Source organism: Neomonachus schauinslandi, chromosome 5 (genome assembly GCF_002201575.2).
Source record: "Neomonachus schauinslandi chromosome 5, ASM220157v2, whole genome shotgun sequence".
NCBI lineage: Eukaryota > Metazoa > Chordata > Mammalia > Carnivora > Phocidae > Neomonachus > Neomonachus schauinslandi.
The window spans coordinates 138,886,817-138,901,550 of NC_058407.1; the positions used below are offsets into that span (position 1 = coordinate 138,886,817).

The 14,734-nt window shown below is 42.8% G+C and overlaps 1 protein-coding gene across 3 annotated transcripts in view; it reads right to left on the minus strand.

Annotated features, from left to right (window-relative positions):
• Positions 1 to 305: 305 nt before the first annotated feature.
• The window catches only part of MEIOB (meiosis specific with OB-fold), a 30,464-nt gene continuing 16,035 nt past the window's right edge, over positions 306 to 14,734 (minus strand). The window contains exons 8-15 of one of the 3 annotated variants that reach the window (XM_021698169.2): positions 14,524 to 14,576; positions 14,335 to 14,430; positions 8,781 to 8,882; positions 7,642 to 7,795; positions 5,161 to 5,285; positions 4,087 to 4,173; positions 3,396 to 3,397; positions 678 to 690 (exon numbers count right to left, since the gene is read on the minus strand). In XM_021698169.2, the coding sequence (XP_021553844.1) occupies positions 4,166 to 4,173; positions 5,161 to 5,285; positions 7,642 to 7,795; positions 8,781 to 8,882; positions 14,335 to 14,430; positions 14,524 to 14,576 (538 nt within the window). In that variant the 3' untranslated portion in view covers positions 678 to 690; positions 3,396 to 3,397; positions 4,087 to 4,165. Of the gene's footprint in view, positions 691 to 3,395; positions 3,398 to 4,086; positions 4,174 to 5,101; positions 5,286 to 7,641; positions 7,796 to 8,780; positions 8,883 to 14,334; positions 14,431 to 14,523; positions 14,577 to 14,734 lie in introns of those variants that run through there. The other 2 variants (XM_021698168.1, XM_044915576.1) reach the window with 2 other exon arrangements.

Consider the following 14,734-nt stretch of genomic DNA (forward strand, 5'->3'; position numbering starts at 1 on the left):
CATATCACCCCTGAGTCAGCCAGCCTTCACAAGGGCTGGATGGCCCCATATGTCATCAGAGAGGGCAAGGATCAGAGAAGCTCTTCAGTGTTCAAAGCTGCTGCCCAGCACTGCCCGCAGGCTTCCGCTGTTCCCACCCTACACCACCGAGAAGCCCTCACCTGTGACCCACCAGCTCCTGGAGAGCAGTCTCAGCCACCGCCAAGCTCCAGAGAGGTCATTTTTGGAGGTTCTGATCTTTCTCCAGGGAAACAAGACAAAGAAGAAAGGGGCTTAAGAAAAGAAATCATTGGTATCTGTGGGGAAGATTAAATTTGTTTATTAATTCACGCAAACATTTCCCAACTTGGGGAGAGAGGGCAAAGTCAGTAGAAAAAGCCATCTAAGAAAGGAGCTGGGGTGAATGAGAGATTTTAAGACTTACCCCCTAACCAACTCCAGAAGGAAACATAATAACAATTTATAGAAACATTTTTACCACCTTTGAAAATACAATTTTATCCATAATTTTCAAACTCATTTTCCACTTTCAAGAGAGTTGAAACTCATATTCTTGTCCAGAGTTTAAAGTATCTTGTTTTAAATATTTCCTTGTCCAGACAAATTCCTACTTGCCTCAATAGGGTCTGCGAGCTTACATGAGAGCACACTAATTCTCAATCCACCCCTTGCTCTGTGTGATAAAAAAAACTGTAGGGAGAAAAGAGAGAGACAAGGAGTTAATTTTAAAAAATCGCTATGTATATAAAGTTGAAAACCAGTGACCACAACAGAGAATGCAATAGAGAACCACAATGAGCTGTTTTGTAGGTGTGAGCATAAATTCTAGTGACAGCTGTAAGACGATGGAGAATTCACATCGGGAGGAGTTCGGAGAGAAATTACAGATCTGGCTCTCGATGGTAATTTTGTAAAAATCTATGTTATTGGGGCACCTGGGTGGCTCAGTCAGTTAAGCGGCTGCCTTCGGCTCAGGTCATGATCCCAGGGTCCTGGGATCGAGCCCCACATCCGGCTCCCTGCTCCATGAAGAGCCTGCTTCTCCCTCTCCCTCTGCCTGCCACTCTGCCTACTTGTGCTCTCTATCTGTCAAGTAAATAAACTTTTAAAAAAATCTTTTTTTTTTTTTTAAGATTTTATTTATTTATTTGAGAGAGAGAGAACACATGAGAGGGGATAGGGTCAGAGGACGAAGCAGACTCCGTGCCGAGCAGTGAGCCTGATGCGGGACTCGATCCAGGGACTCCAGGATCATGACCTGAGCCGAAGGCAGTCGCTTAACCAACCGAGCCACCCAGGCGCCCAATAAAAAAAAAAATCTTTAAAAAAATCTATATTACTTTTCTCATGACATATCTCCTTTGGTAGGAAAGTTGGAGTTTCAAATCCAACACCTACAAAAGAAGGGTTTAAAGTGTGTTCAAGGGGCACTGGCCTGGCTCCATTGGAAGAGCATGCCACTCTCAATCTCCCGGTTGTGAGTTCGAGCCCCACGCTGGGTGTAGAGATGACTTAAATAAAGAAATAATATGCAAAAAAAAAAAAAGAAGAAATAATATGCAAAAATAAAGTGTGTTCAAACTAGCAGCTGTGACAGGCATTAACCTGTGGTAGTAACCCAAGTCTGTTAGGCTCTGGGATGTGATGATGCAGAACAGACTAACGTCAGGAAGCACTGTGAAAGGCCAAGGTGGGCAATGAGGATAACTGGGCGTCTTTCACTGGAGCGCTCCTCCCACGGTCTGGGTGGCCTCATTCTGTAGGGCTTGGCCCCTTTCGTGGCCATGGCTGAGCTATTTTCAACAGCATGTTGTAGAAAACAGATAATGATGCAAATAGCAGTCCTATTCGGGAAATCCAAAGGCATCCTGTCTGTGTGAAGATGTAGTCGGCGCTGCCCTGCGGAAGAGGCGGGTTTTGTCATCTACACATAACCCCAGTTCAGCACTGCTGACTGTTGGCCTCTGTGTCTACTCTTCTAATTCTTCTTTGAATTCATTTTTTAAGAACCCCTTCCTAGTTTCTTCACTGATTAATGAATTAAATCTTTGACATGTTCATTTTATTTTTGTATAAGAGTCATGGATTTACCCTTTTTGGAAATCATTCTTTGACACTAATATCAGACTTACAAGGACTTGTGTTCATATCCCCATGTGTTTTAAAACATTTAAATACTGGGGCGCCTGGGTAGCTCAGTTGGTTGAGCGTCAGACTCTTGGTTTTGGCTCAGGTCATGATCTCACAGTCCTGAAATCAAGCCTCATGTCGGACTCCACTCAGCAGAGAGTTGGCTTGAGAATCTCTCTCTCCCTCAGTTCCTCCCCCCATTCATGCTCTAATAAATAAATCTTTTTAAAAAGATATTAAAATACCTTGCTTTGAAATCCCTCCAACTGCACCATTTTAAGTAGCCATTGTTTTTTGTTTGTTTTTTAAAGATTTATTTACTTGAGAGAGAGAAAGCATGAGCAGAGGCAGAGGGACAAGCAGACTCCCTGCTGAGCTTGATCCCAGGACCCTAGATCATGACCGAGCAGAAGGCAGACACAACCGACTGAGCCACCCAGGCGCCCCCGATAGCCATTGCTTTTAATTGAAATATGATAAATATGATAAATATACAAAATGGCCCATCTCTATAGCAATACTTGGTTTTTTGTCATATTAGCAGAAATACATGAGTTCTTACTTTTTAAATTACATGTTCTGTTTTAACTGATTTAAAATAATTGACATTGTTGGGTGCCTGGGTGCATGGGAAATGGGCACACCTGTTTCTGAGGCTTAGCTGGAGCAGGTGCAGTGTTCCCCAAGACTTTTCAGAGTACCCATGAGATCACAACTATTTTCAGATTATACTAAGACGCCATTTGCCTTTCTCACTCTCACTCTTGGGCAGAACACACTGTGGTTTTCTAGAGGCTGTGGGACATGAGATGATATCATTGCTGACTGTTAATGGAATGTGGGCTCCTGGACAGGTTTTAAATTATTCTCAATGTCATGTTCTAGTGCAGTAAATACCGACAGATACAACTCTCTTAAACAAAAGCTTGAAAACTTTTTTAAGAGTGTAAAGGAGAAGAAAGCATTTGAGACTGATAGGAGAGACAGCGTAGGCTGTAACCCATCTCACCTGTGACCTGGCACAGGTAGCAACATTTCTGGGTCCCACCTTCTGCATTTGCAAAACAAAAGGAGTTTGTCTCACTCCCTCTTTATACCTTTAATACTAAGATTCTATGATCCTCTCACACTGAAGCATTGCTAGTGCTGCTCCAACTAGAGATGCAGGATCACAGAGCTCTAGAGGGTCAAAGAGGCTGAGGAGTGGCGGAGTTGGGGTTCAAACCCAGTCCATCTCTCCCCTGTGTGACTGTGCCACCTGATACTTCTCACTGAAGTGAGGAGCACTGCTACACTGGCGGGATGGGGGTGGGACAGGGGTGGGGGACCAGCTTTGACTCTACAGCCCAGGGCCCTCCTTGGACTAAACATAACAGATATTGTCTTTGTTGGTCTATTTCTTTTTTTTTTTCCCCAAGATTTTATTTTTAAGTAATCTCTACACCGGACGTGGGGCTCAAACTCACAACCTCAAGATCAAGAGTCACATGCTGAGGGTTGCTGGAGGGGAGGGGGGTGGAGGGATGGGGTAACTGGGTGATGGACATTGGGGAGGGTATGTGTTGTAATGAGCACTGGGTATTATGTAAGACTGATGAATCACAGACCTGTACCCCTGAAACAAATAATATGTTATATGTTAATTAATTGATTTTAAACTTTAAAAATATTTTTTAAAAAAAGAGTCACATGCTCTACTGACTGAGTCAACCAGACACCCATGTTGGTCTATTCCTTTGGTGTCATGAGGAATCCCTTTATACTATACAAAAAAACAAAACAAAACAAAACAAACCCTGATTACTTGCATTGTTTCCATGTTAGCCAAATTCTTCTGCATATTTGGGAACTGGACATTATTAAAAATAACAAATTCCCTAATTTATTAGGTCATACTCTAGGATTTTCTTATTACTTGAATATATAGAATGATATAGTACTGTAAAATACACTAACTTTTAAATAAATTTTGCTTCTTTCCAGAAGAAATTGCCACTTCAGTGCTGTTTTCTGTTCATCCGTCATTGCAAGAAACTCATTTACCTGGTTAAAACAATCAAATATTTCCAAAGTCCATATAAATAACTCATCTTAACAATGTGAAACTTGGCTTTGCACACTAGAATGGAATTTTATTTATAGTAATTACAGCTCAATTCTCTTAATGGAGGAGATAAGGTCAGAAAGGCTCCGAACTGAATCTCTGAAACCAGTCAGGTGGTTCAACCCAGAGAACTCCCCTTAACGAACTAAAGACAGAGTAGGGCTAGGGGCTAATAGCAAACTGCAGGAGCTGTCTTTAACAAGAAAAACCAAGTGCCCGTCAAAGCACACGCTACTAAGTATCTGCTGCCCTCCTGAAGGAGGAGGGAGCTGTGTGTGTTCTGACTCTGTATGTGGCGACTTCCTTCAGCTGGTTGGTGAAATATCACCACACCCTCCTTCTGCCTTAACCTATCAACATCTCCAATGTGCTGTTCCACCCACTGTTACTCGACTATTGAAAGTGTCTTCTTGGGGGCACCTGGGTGGCTCAGTCCTTAAGCATCTGTCTTCGGCTCAGGTCATGATCCCAGGGTCCTGGGACTGAGCCCGCATCAGGCTCCCTGCTCGGCGGGAGGCCTGATTCTCCCTCTCCCACTCCCCCTGCTTGTGTTCCTGCTCTCGCTGTGTCTCTCTCTGTCAAATAAATAAATAAAATCTTAAAAAAGAAAGTGCCTTCTTTCTCTCCGGCGGTCAAGAGCCTCTGCCGCTGGACCCAACAGCAGAATCAGCTGTGATTTGAATACACAACATGCAATTATTTGTTCATTAAAACAATGCATGTTTAAATCAAGCTTGATTTTTTCCCCCAGACCTCTTTATTAATGAATTAATTTCTACCAACTGTTCACTGAAATAACCTATACTTGGGGGGAAGAAAATTCATTTTGGAATTATTTCTAAACACATTTTCCTTTCTGTTATTTACCGTGCAGCCTAAAGTCTCCTCAGCAACCCCTCCTGTAAGACTGCAGGCATGGAGGGTACCTGTGTGGTCAGTGAGGTCAATTAGCAAGTGGAAGCTGAGAAAAACAGATTTAAATTCCAAAGAATCTTTGTTGCAAGCAGTACAAGTGCTGGATGCTTCCTTTACAAGGTAACCACAGCCGGAGCTGAAAAGAAACAAAGACAAGGATAAAATGTGAAGGCCATAAATGACCAACCTGATCCCTAGTCTAAATCAGAGTAACTTCAGAGTGCTCAGCGTGGTGTAGGATGCCAGACAGACATACGAAATGAGGAACAACACAACATGCAATTAATCCCATTTATACCGCCCTGCCTCCTACCCTACCCCTGCTAGGACTCCTTTCCTTCACCCCTTCCCGGCTCCCAACAGCCACAGAACTGATGCCTTAGCCCCACCTCTGCCCTGTCCCATCCTATTCCTCGCTACTGCAGGTATGTCCACCTAGTCTCCCCGGCTCAGGGTTCCGAGGGAAGAGTCCTGTCGTGTGCCTAGAAAGCCTAAGGTCCATGAATGCTCGCTTGATGCTTCTGTGCTAGGCCTCGGCACACTGACAGAAGAATCCTAGGGTTGGTCAGGTTCACACCCAAAATGCTCTTAGTACTGCTAGTGACACACACTTCTCCCTCTAAGGGGTGATTACATGCTATTCCATATTTTGAGGCAGATCTTACATTAGCCAATTTGGACAGAAAGACTAACTTAAATTTCTCAAGTAGAGGGTGTGATCTGAAATAGTGCTTTCCTGTCTGGGCACAGATCACTTTTAAGGTAAATTTCAGATGCTTTTCCTCAGATATCAATATTAAAGATATAGGAAAAAATTAGGGAGACAATAAAATTTTCCAAAAGTTTTTGAAAAATGTTTTTCAAAAAATAAACACTTGACTTACACAGCAGCCTCCACATTGGTTTTTCCAATTTTAATACCAAATCATAAAATGTTTTCAAAATCTATATGTCAATATCTTGACTTTGGTGGTAGATACACAAACCTGCATATGTGATAAAACCATATAGAACTTCACACACACACAGACACACACGACTGCATGTCAATGTGGTGAAATTTCAATAAAATCACCAAATTGAAATAATGTCAGTATCCTGGCTATGATGTAATACTATAGTTTCATAAAATGTTACCATTGGGAGAAAATGGATAAAGTGTATGTGGGTTCTCTCTATTTTTTAAGATTTTTATTTATTTATTTGAGCAAGAGATAGAGCCAGAGAGCACAAGCTGGGGAAATGGCAGAGGGAGAGGGAGAAGCAGGCTCCTTGAGCCTGACATCAGGCTCAATCCCAGGACCCCAGGATCATGACTGCGGCAAAGGCAGAGGCCCAACTGACTGAGCCACCCAGGTGCCCCTCTCTGTATTATTTTTTACAACTCCATGTGAATCTAGAACTATCTCAATAAGTTTTTTCTTTTTTTTTAAGTAGGCTCCATGCCCAACACAGAGCCCAACATGGGGCTTGAACTCACAACCCTGAGGTTAAGACCTGAATTCAAGAGTCAGATGCTTAACTGACTGAGCCACCCAGGTGCCCCTCAGTAAAATTTTCAATTACAAAAATTCGTAGAATTTCACAGTAACATTTTAGATGTTTCTTGCCAAGCATCTTTCAGCTAATATTATTAAATCCCTGGGGTTTCCTTTATAAAAAAGTAGATACTAACTTTGACCTAGGAAAGGCTGTAAATCATATTCACCATGTGGCTGAAAATAATTTTTTTTTAAATGCTGTCCCTTGCATTGCTATAGGACATGGCAACCAAAATAATATTCTAATATAAAACAACAGTTTGTCATCACAGTTAAAAGTTTCTGGCAGCAGGGGCGCCTGGGTGGCCTAGTCGGTGAAGCACCTGCCTTCAGCTCAGGTCATGATTCCAGGGTCCTGGGATCAAGTCCCACATCGGGCTCCCTGCTCAGTGGGGAGTCTGCTTCTCCCTCTGCCCCTCCCCCCTGTTCATGCTCTCTCTTTCTCTCAAATAAATAAAATCTTTAAAAAGTTTCTGGCAGGGCGCCTGGGTGGCTCAGTTGGTTAGGCGACTGCCTTCGGCTCAGGTCATGATCCTGGAGTCCCGGGATCGAGTCCCGCATCGGGCTCCCTGCTCAGCAGGGAGCCTGCTTCTCCCTCTGACCCTCCCCCCTCTCATGTGCTCTATGTCTCTCTCATTCTCTCTGTCTCAAATAAATAAATAAAATCTTTAAAGAAAAAAAAAGTTTCTGGCAGCATTCTGTCTTTATATTTTAGGATTGCAGAAACACAGCAAATCAAATTTTACTTTAAAAGGTAATTATAACCTTTGAATCTACATAGTGTGCCTTGGAAACTTCAGTGTGGGTTATTTATTTATACATTTCTTTAAAATACATAACAACTATTATGTCAAAGAATAGCTTTAACTTTAATAGAGCTTAAAATTTATTAACAATAGTTGGTCTTTATTTCTTACAAGAATGAATTTGCTGACAATACAGGCTGCTTACCATCGATGTCGAACTACTATTGTGCTGTCATCATCAATGTTCAGCGTAGAAATATAAGCATAAAGAATGCCGTAGAAAGGGTCAGCCTTCCCTTCGTTCTTCGAAGCTTTTACCTTTAATTGCTCAACTGTATAGACATCAACTATTGTATTTACTAAAAATAAAAAGTAGTTATTACAGCTCTCTATATATTCTAAGAATGCCAAAGGATTATATCCAAATAGAAAAAGCTATAAAGTTCAAATGAGAACACGTAATAGCTTCAGTTGAGTAACAGAAAAATTATTACATTTGCTATATTGAAACTGATTGTGTAAATGGACATAACAGCAAAAATAAGCAAAAAAGGGAAAAGAATGAGAAATTTAACTCATTTTATGTCAATAAAGACTTTGTGGTCATTGGAAGATGCCATTAAAAGAGTGGGAAGGCAACCATCAGCGTGGGAGATGCTAGCAATCTTTAAAGGAGACAAAGGACTCATATCCAGAATATATAAATAATTCTTAAAAATTAATAAGAGGGTCGCCTGGGTGGTTCAGTCATTAAACGTCTGTCTTCGGCTCAGGTCATGATCCCGGAGTCCTGGGATTGAGCCCCACATCAGGCTCCCTGCTCGTCAGGGAGCCTGCTTTTCCCTCTCCCACTCCCCCTGCTTGTGTTCCTTCTTCCGCTGTGTCTCTCTCTGTCAAATAAATAAATAAAATGTTTAAAATATATATATATCTAAAAAAATTAATAAGTAAAAGGCAATCAGCTCAATTTTAACTTCCATCAGATTGGCAAAAGGTTATAGAAGCCTCTAAAAGTTTAAAGATTATTTGTTTATTTATTTATTCCAGAGAGAGTGAGAGTGTGTGGGGGCAGAGGGAGGAGCAGAGGGAAAGGGAAAGGCAGAGAATCCTAAGCAGACTCCGCACTGAGTGCAGAGCCCCACATGCAGCCTGATCCCACAACCCCAAGATCACGACCCAAGCCAAAACCAAGAGTCAACGCCCAACTGACTGAGCCACCCAGGTGCCCCAAAACCTCTAAAAGTTTTAAACAACCTTTTAAAAAGTGGAAATATAGCAGTTACAGGATAAGAATATGGTATCTTTTACCATGTAAAACAAAAATAAGATTTAAAGGTCACTTACAATTTACAGATTCTTTCAAGTAACTGTCAATCTCATCATCCAGAGGATTTGTTTCTTTATTTTCTCTTATAAAATTCAATAGGATGTTAGCTTCTGGGGTATCTTAAATAAAAGATGCATAATAAGTGAAAAGCAACTGATAACTTTTTATTTTTTTAAACAATTTCTTTGAGAAAGAGCACACAGGTAAGCAGGGGGGAGGGGCAGAGGGAGAGGGAGAGGGAGTCCCAAGCAGATTCCCCACTAAGTGCAGAGCCCAACATGGGGCTCCATCTGAGGACCCTGAGATCATGACCTGAGCTGAAATCAAGAGTCAGCTGCTCAACTGACTAAACCACCCAGCCACCCCAAGATTGATTTTATTTATTTACTTACTTACTTACGTAAGAATCTCAAGCAGACTCCATGCTAAGCATGGAGCCAGAGGCGGGGCTTGATCTCATGACCTAAGATCAAGACCTGGGCCGAAATCAAGAGTCAGACACTTAACCACTGAGCCAGCCAGGCGACCCTGATTACTTTTTAAATAGCTGTGAATGATCCAATATTATTTTTAATGGTAAAAGTGAAGACATATATAAACATAGTCAAATAGACTATTATGCAGCCAATTAGCCATGTGATGTGGTAGTCTACTAAATGAAGAGACATACACCAGATATTGTTAAAGAGCAGCTTATAGAACGACCTGGTGCAATTTCCTCTCAATTAAAAAAAACATATATATACATAGGTATGCAAAATTATCTGGAAGAGTATATACCAAAGAAATGATTCTCGGCGCCTGGGTGGCTCAGTTGGTTAAGCGACTGCCTTCGGCTCAGGTCATGATCCTGGAGTCCCGGGATCGAGTCCCGCATCGGGCTCCCTGCTTGGCAGGGAGTCTGCTTCTCCCTCTGACCCTCCTCCCTCTCATGCTCTCTGTCTCTCATTCTCTCTCTCTCAAATAAATAAATAAAATCTTTAAAAAAAAAAAAAAGAAATGATTCTCTTATAAGATGGTAAGATTATAGGTGCTCATTGTTTTCCCTTTTTACTATTATGTATTTTCTGAATTTTTTTTTTTTAAAGATTTTATTTATTTATTTGACAGAGAGAGACACAGTGAGAGAAGGAACACAAGCAGGGGGAGAGGGAGAGGGAGAAGCAGGCTTCCTGCGGAGCAGGGAGCCCGACGCGGGGCTCGATCCCAGGACCTGGAATCATGACCTGAGCCGAAGGCAGACGCTTAACGACTGAGCCACCCAGGCGCCCCTATTTTCTGAATTTTGTATGTATTTCTTTTCTAAGCAGAAAAAAAAATTTAAGTGTATTTGAAAGCCTTGCTGCTTGACTTGGGACACAAGTATTCTCAGGAATAGTCAGATGGTGTGGCCAAAGGCAAGAATGTGATTTTGAAAAAGGGCTCCCATGTGACTCTTGACACCCTTCAACCTCAAGCCCCCCAGCCTCCAACACTTGATGGCCTTTCAGCCTTCCCTCACCCACTCTGACATTCTGCAAACGTGCTGGTGCTTTTACCCCTGGCCCCCTGACCCCTGGGGCAGAGGCAGGGGCTTCTTCCTCTCTCCCATCCAACCCTGCGTCTAACCACTGTTCTTTCACATAACTAGACTGAAGCCCCTTGTGAGCAGGGGTCTGCCTCTTTAGCTCTGTAGTTCCAGTACCTAATATAGCAACTGTCCTACTCATCTGGCCATCTACCTATCGTGTCCTGCCTTGTTCCAGAAAGGACTTATGTTATCTCAGTACTTGGCAAATAAAAGGCATTCAAGAGATATCTGTAACTTAATGAGTGAATGAGTGGATGTTTTTGAACCCCTGACAGAAGTGCTGCACACCAGACAGGAGCAGGTGCTGGAGTGAGGCTGCGGAAATAAAACCCCGGGGCTTCCTGCAGGCACTGCTGTAAAGATCCCTCCTGACGACAAGGTTATCCGGGACTGTCTGATGGACACTCTTCGGGGCAGAGAAAGCCAAAACGAAAGCTAGGATGAAAGCTTAAGCCATTGGAGGTTTTTAGTTTGTACTTGGTGGGTGTAGCCCAGGAAGTTACAAACAAGGCTGATTTAAAGAAGCACATTAAAATTCACGCACCCTTGTAAGTACTCTCCTTTGTCTCTTTGAGAAACAGGCATTTATTCTAATGCCGTTGGCATTTCCCCTTTCAGGCTGTGTTCAGAATCAAACAGATAACATCCACTGAATATGTGTTTCATTAACTTAGCCTTGAGTTATTGATACAAGTGTCCTATCAAGCTTGATAACCTTTTCCAACAGACAAATCCAATTGTCTTTTAGAAATTTTCCCAGGCCTGGGGCACCTGGGTGGCTCAGTCGTTAAGCGTCTGCCTTTGGCTCAGGTCATGGTCCCAGGGTCCTGGGATAGAGCCCCGCATCGGGCTTCCTGCTTGGCAGGAAGCCTGCTTCTCCCTCTCCCACTCCCCCTGCTTGTGTTCCCTCTCTCGCTTTGTCTCTCTGTCAAATAAATAAAATCTTTAAAAAAAAATAAAATAAAATCATTGACATTACTCTATATAATACTAACAAAACTATTAATATTAATGAGTTATTAAAAATAATAACCATAGTACGCCCCTCAAAAAAAAAAAAAAAAGGAATTGAAGAGTGGCACTCTTGTCCCAAATGTTGAGAATAGATTGTGGTTGTGTCACCTTCAATTTACAACAAAGCAGCTAGAGTGATCCTTTCAGTACTTAGAAAATGTCCACTGCTCTGTTCCAAACCCTTTGCTACAGAGTAAAAGCCAACATTCTTTCATTAGCCTATAAGGCCTTCTTGACACCTACCCTTCTCCTCTGACCTTGACTCCTCCTCCTGCCTGTGCTCCATGAGCTCCAGCCACACTGGCCTCCTTGCTGTTCTGCCCTCACACAGGCACATGCCAACCTCTGGGCCTTTGCACTGGCTGTTTCAGTACTAAGGGCCTGGTGCTCTTTCCCGGGTTAACCCCCCACTGCCTCATCACGTCTTTGCTCAAATGTCACCTTCCCAAGGAGGCCTACCTGACTACCCTCTGTAAAGTGCAACCTGCCCTATACACCATGTCACCCTGGACTCTCCTGACCCTGTTCCTCTTTTTCTTCTTCAATATTTCATAATTCACAGATGTGTTATCTTTATCGTTTATCATCTGTGTCTCTCCTGCTAGAATGTGAGCTTCATGTGGGCAGAGAAATTTGTGTTTTGTCACTAGCCCCCAGGACGATGCCCTGCACACAGCATGTGCATGTCACATCACCTTCCATGATGCCACTTTCAGGGACATGGTGTTCGGTGGATGCACAAGGTCTAGTGCACTTATGTAGTACAGAGTTTTGTCATTTTATGTCATATCTCATAGCAATGCTATTTTAAAAAATTCTGATAATGGTTTGGCCAAAGACATAAAATTGCTTTGTAATTCTCAGTCACTGTAGGGGCACCTGGCTGGCTCAGTCGGTGAAGCGTCTGCCTTCGGCTCAGGTCATGATCTCAGGTCCTGGGATCGAATCCCATGTCGGGCTCCTTGCTCAGCCGGGAGCTTGCTTCTCCCTCTCCCTCTGCCCCTCTCCCCTGGTCGTGCTCATTTGCTCACTCTCTCTGTCCAATAAAATCTTAAAAAAATAATAAAATAAAAATCAGTCACTGTTGATGCTTTGTTAGAGACCAGCAGAGGGAGCTATTGTCAGAAATGACCCACTATTACAATTCCATCTTCCTGAGGTTGGGAAGGACCACGGGAATTCTGCATTCTTCCACGGTGCTGAACTCATCTCTCTATCTGCAGTACAGAGGACTGTGAGGATATTTAAGGTCACAACCCCTCATGTCTCCCCAGACCCTGTTCCCCAGACTGCATGTTGGAATAAGCTATAATTCCTTTCAATAACCACTCTGGTGGGCCTTCTGGGCATTTTGTTACGATATAAACTAATGATGTGACATGTATGTTCTCCGTGTTCCAGTACTAAGTTATTTGAATACAGTAAAACTGTACTTATTTTTAAAATAGTAATTGGGCGCCTGGGTGGCTCAGTCATTAAGCGTCTGCCTTCAGCTCAGATCATGGTCCCAGGGTCCTAGGATCAAGCCCCGCGTCGGGCTCCCCGCTCAGTTGGATGCCTCTTCTCCCTCTCCCACTCCCCTGCTTGTGTTCCTGCTCTTGCTGTCTCTCTCTGTCAAATAAATAAATAAATAAAATCTTTTTAAAAATAAATAAATAAAATAGTCAATAATTTAGGTGATCCAATCAATTACATTGATCTCACCAGAATCATCACAAGGGATGATGCTTTAAAAATGAGTCTGGGGGTGCCTGGGTGGCTTAAGCATTTGCCTTCAGCTCAGGCCATAATCCCAGGGTCCTGGGATCGAGTCCTGAGTTGGGTTTTCTGCTCAGTGGGAGTCGGCTTCTCTCTCTGCCTCTGCCCCTCTCCCCTGCTCATGCTTGCTATTTCTCTCTCTCTCTTTCAAATAAATAAATAAAAATTTTTAAAAATAAAATAAAATAAAAATGAGTCTGGTTTTTCACATTTCTTTTCTTTAGTAAGGACATCAAAGATATAGCTCACTGTAAGTTTAAGAAATATAAATGTAAAGGGACACCTGGGTGGCTCATTCAGTTACACGTCTGCCTTCAGCTCAGGTCAGGATCCCAGAGTCCTGGGATCAAGTCCTGCATTAGGCTCCCTGCTCAGTAAGGAGCCTGCTTCTCCCTCTGCCTGCCGCTCCCCTGCTTGTGCGCGCTCTCTGGCAGATAAATAAATAAAATCTAAAAAAAAAAAGAAATATAGGGGCGCCTGGGTGGCTCAGTCGTTAGGCGTCTGCCTTCGGCTCAGATCATGGTCCCAGGGTCCTGGGATCGAGCCCCACATCGGGCTCCCTGCTCCGCGGGAAGCCTGTTTCTCCCCTTCCCCTGCTTGTGTTCCCTCTCTCACTGTGTCTCTCTCTGTCAAATAAATAAATATTTAAAAAGAAAAAAAAGAAATATAAATGTAAAGCATATAAAGCAACTTTCACTTTTAATTCAAATGAAATCCAAGCTTTGTCTTTTTTTTTTTTTTTTTAGCAAAAAAGTGTGCACACATGCATGTGTGAGTGAGGAGAGAGGGGCAGAGGGAGAGGGGGAGAATCCTAAGTAGACTCTGGGCCCGACTGGGGCCAATCCCACAACTCAGAGACCATGACCCGAGCCAAAAAGAAGAGTCAGATGCCCGGGTGCCTGGGTGGCTCAGTCATTAAGCGTCTGCCTTCAGCTCGGGTCATGGTCCCAGGGTCCTGGGATGGAGCCCCGCATTGGGCTCCCTGCTTGGCGGGGAGCCTGCTTCTCCCTCTCCCACTCCCCCTGCTTGTGTTCTCTCTCTCGCTGTTCTCTCTCTGTCAAATAGATAAAATCTTTAAAAAAAAAAAAAAAGAAGAAGAAGAGTCAGACGCCCAACCAACTGAGCTACCCAGGCACCCCTTGGTTTCATTCTTAAATACATTGTACAAACACTGAAATGTGTGACATAGTCATTTCCAAAGGGACACAACATTTCAGATGGCCTTTTACCTGGATTAGTCGTAATAATGGTTTTTGAGATTACAGTTGCTGTCATGCAGTTCCGAAATTTGTCAAAACTTATTTTTACGTCTGAGGCAAATATTACTGTTTAGGGGGAAAAAAGACATTTTACAACTTTTATGTGGAAGGGGGTTTAAAAAATGATAAACAGTGAACACAATCATTGCAGTATCATACCTGTGTCTCGTGGCACCCAGCTCTGTGCAACCAGGATAGATTCATTATCCCAACTGCATATTTTAAAAAAGAAGTAAAAAAGTGAATACGTTAGAAAAAAATGGCAGTGACCACATTATTTGTCAAAAAAAGAATGTCTTAATGGCTGGAGTTAACAATTGCCCAAGTTGTCAAAGGCACAAGTGAAGGATGTTGGCTTCTCCTGTGTTTT